The following is a 1,844-nucleotide window of genomic DNA, read 5'->3' as shown; positions in this document are numbered from 1 at the left end:
GTCACATGTGCAGCTCGGATTTAGATGTCAAAACTCAAAACCATGCCCATGACCATGACAGCTTTGATATTCAAATATGCACATCTTCTTACCCCTTTAGGCTTTATCCCATATTCTTCATATATTCAAATCCAAAAAAGTAATGCTATACTAGTGGATGGCTGTAGTGCTTACTGCATTAGGGAAGGTAGGGTTAATGATACTTAATTCTCTTTGGTTGATGTTTTTTTGAAGAATTCGTCGTTCACAAAATTTTAAAATGCGTAGTTGTATATGGACTCATTTCCCCCTAAAAGAAAAACGAAAAAGACAATGCAATTTGAATATAATTTTTCATCTTAAAACATTAATTAAATACACTAAACAAAGTTCTAATTTCTAGTTTTACATTTTACATTTTACCTTACTAAATTAAGAGATTGAGTACTAAGCCACCAAATTGGTCACCACCAAAAATTTACACTTGAATTTCGATGAATATAGACTTGACAAATGAACCCTATTACAAACCCAAACACGGCAAACCTTTTCCTAATCTATGATTGTACAAAATCACACCATGAAATGGGAAAAAAACAAAATGAAAACAAGCTAGGCTACAAGCCAACACAATTTCTTGAAGTGGTGATTCCACCATCCACAACCAAGTTATGACCACTAACATACTTGGATTCATCACTAGCAAGATAAAGAGCAGCCTCAGCTATGTCTTTTGCCCTCAAAGTTTGACCTTTTAAATTTGCAAGCCCTCTCACAAACTCTTCCATTTTCTCCACTTCTTGCTCATAGGGCATCATTAAATCCATGCATTCCTCTTCATCTTCTTCATCACCACCACTTATCCTCCAAGCGTTGACCAGCATTGACGTGGCAACCCCAAACGGAGAAATGCAATTTACCCTAATTCCGTACCTTCCCAATTCACAAGCTGCGTTCTTTGTGAGCCCTACAATGGCATGCTTTGAAGCTGTGTAACCATGTGGCCCCAGGCCGCCCGTGACTCCGGCTACACTTGCGGTTGAAATTATGCACCCGCCGATTCCTCTAGCAACCATCACTCTTGCAGCATGCTTCATCCCCAATGCAACTCCTCTAACATTCACCCGCATTATGCTATCAAATTCATCGACATCAAAGTTCATGATGCTCTTGTGTTTCGACTGGTTTCCAAGGACCCCAGCATTGTTGAACATAATGTCCAGTTGCCCGTAACGGGTGATTGTTGATTCAATTAGGTTTTCCATGTCTTCTTCCAAGCTAACATCACAGTGAACATATGTAACTGAAGGGCTCAGGGAATTTGATAGGGCTGTGCCAACTGCATCCTCCACGTCTGCAATGACTACTTTGGCGCCATGCCTTGCAAAAAGCTTCACTGTTGCTTCTCCAATGCCTCTAGCACCACCTGTCACAATAGCAACTTTTCCATCCAACCTGAGAAATTGAAATTAATATCACTTAGTTCTCCATTTTATTTATATAAAAAGTAAATTAACAATGAATAAAATTGTTTTCTGTTCAATTTGGCACTCTTCCCATGCAAAACGTTAGATTAAAATGTTCTGAAAGTATGTGCATTTTGGGCTTCTTTTAGTAACAATTGAGAAAATGAATCGAGGAGAAAGTGCCTTTTAGGAAGGGGAGTAGTAGTAATGTTGTCCCTTCCCAATCCATGAATTCCATGAAGGGCTTTTTCTGGCATAACTTGGGCAGGCATGGTTGGCAACTAACTCTATAAACACAGGGGAGGGGGAGAGAGACAGAGAGATGCTTAACAAGAGAGGGCTGTTTGTGAAGAAAGAAACAAACATATGCATGTGGTGTTGAGTGAAGAAAGAATGGGT

General features: G+C 39.4%; 1 protein-coding gene across 1 annotated transcript; it reads right to left on the bottom strand.

The window, feature by feature from the left end:
- Nucleotides 1-353: 353 nt before the first annotated feature.
- Nucleotides 354-1,844, bottom strand: LOC137722105 (short-chain dehydrogenase reductase 2a-like). The gene is made up of 2 exons (XM_068461086.2): nucleotides 1,629-1,844; nucleotides 354-1,434 (listed from the first exon to the last, which is right to left on the bottom strand). Exons 1-2 carry the CDS (start codon nucleotides 1,715-1,717, stop codon nucleotides 597-599), a joined length of 927 nt encoding a protein of 308 aa, XP_068317187.2. The 5' UTR covers nucleotides 1,718-1,844; the 3' UTR covers nucleotides 354-596.

The sequence above is a fragment of the Pyrus communis genome, chromosome 4 (assembly GCF_041283825.1).
Source record: "Pyrus communis isolate YQ-2024b chromosome 4, ASM4128382v1, whole genome shotgun sequence".
NCBI lineage: Eukaryota > Viridiplantae > Streptophyta > Magnoliopsida > Rosales > Rosaceae > Pyrus > Pyrus communis.
This window is presented reverse-complemented; position numbering and strand designations above follow the sequence as displayed.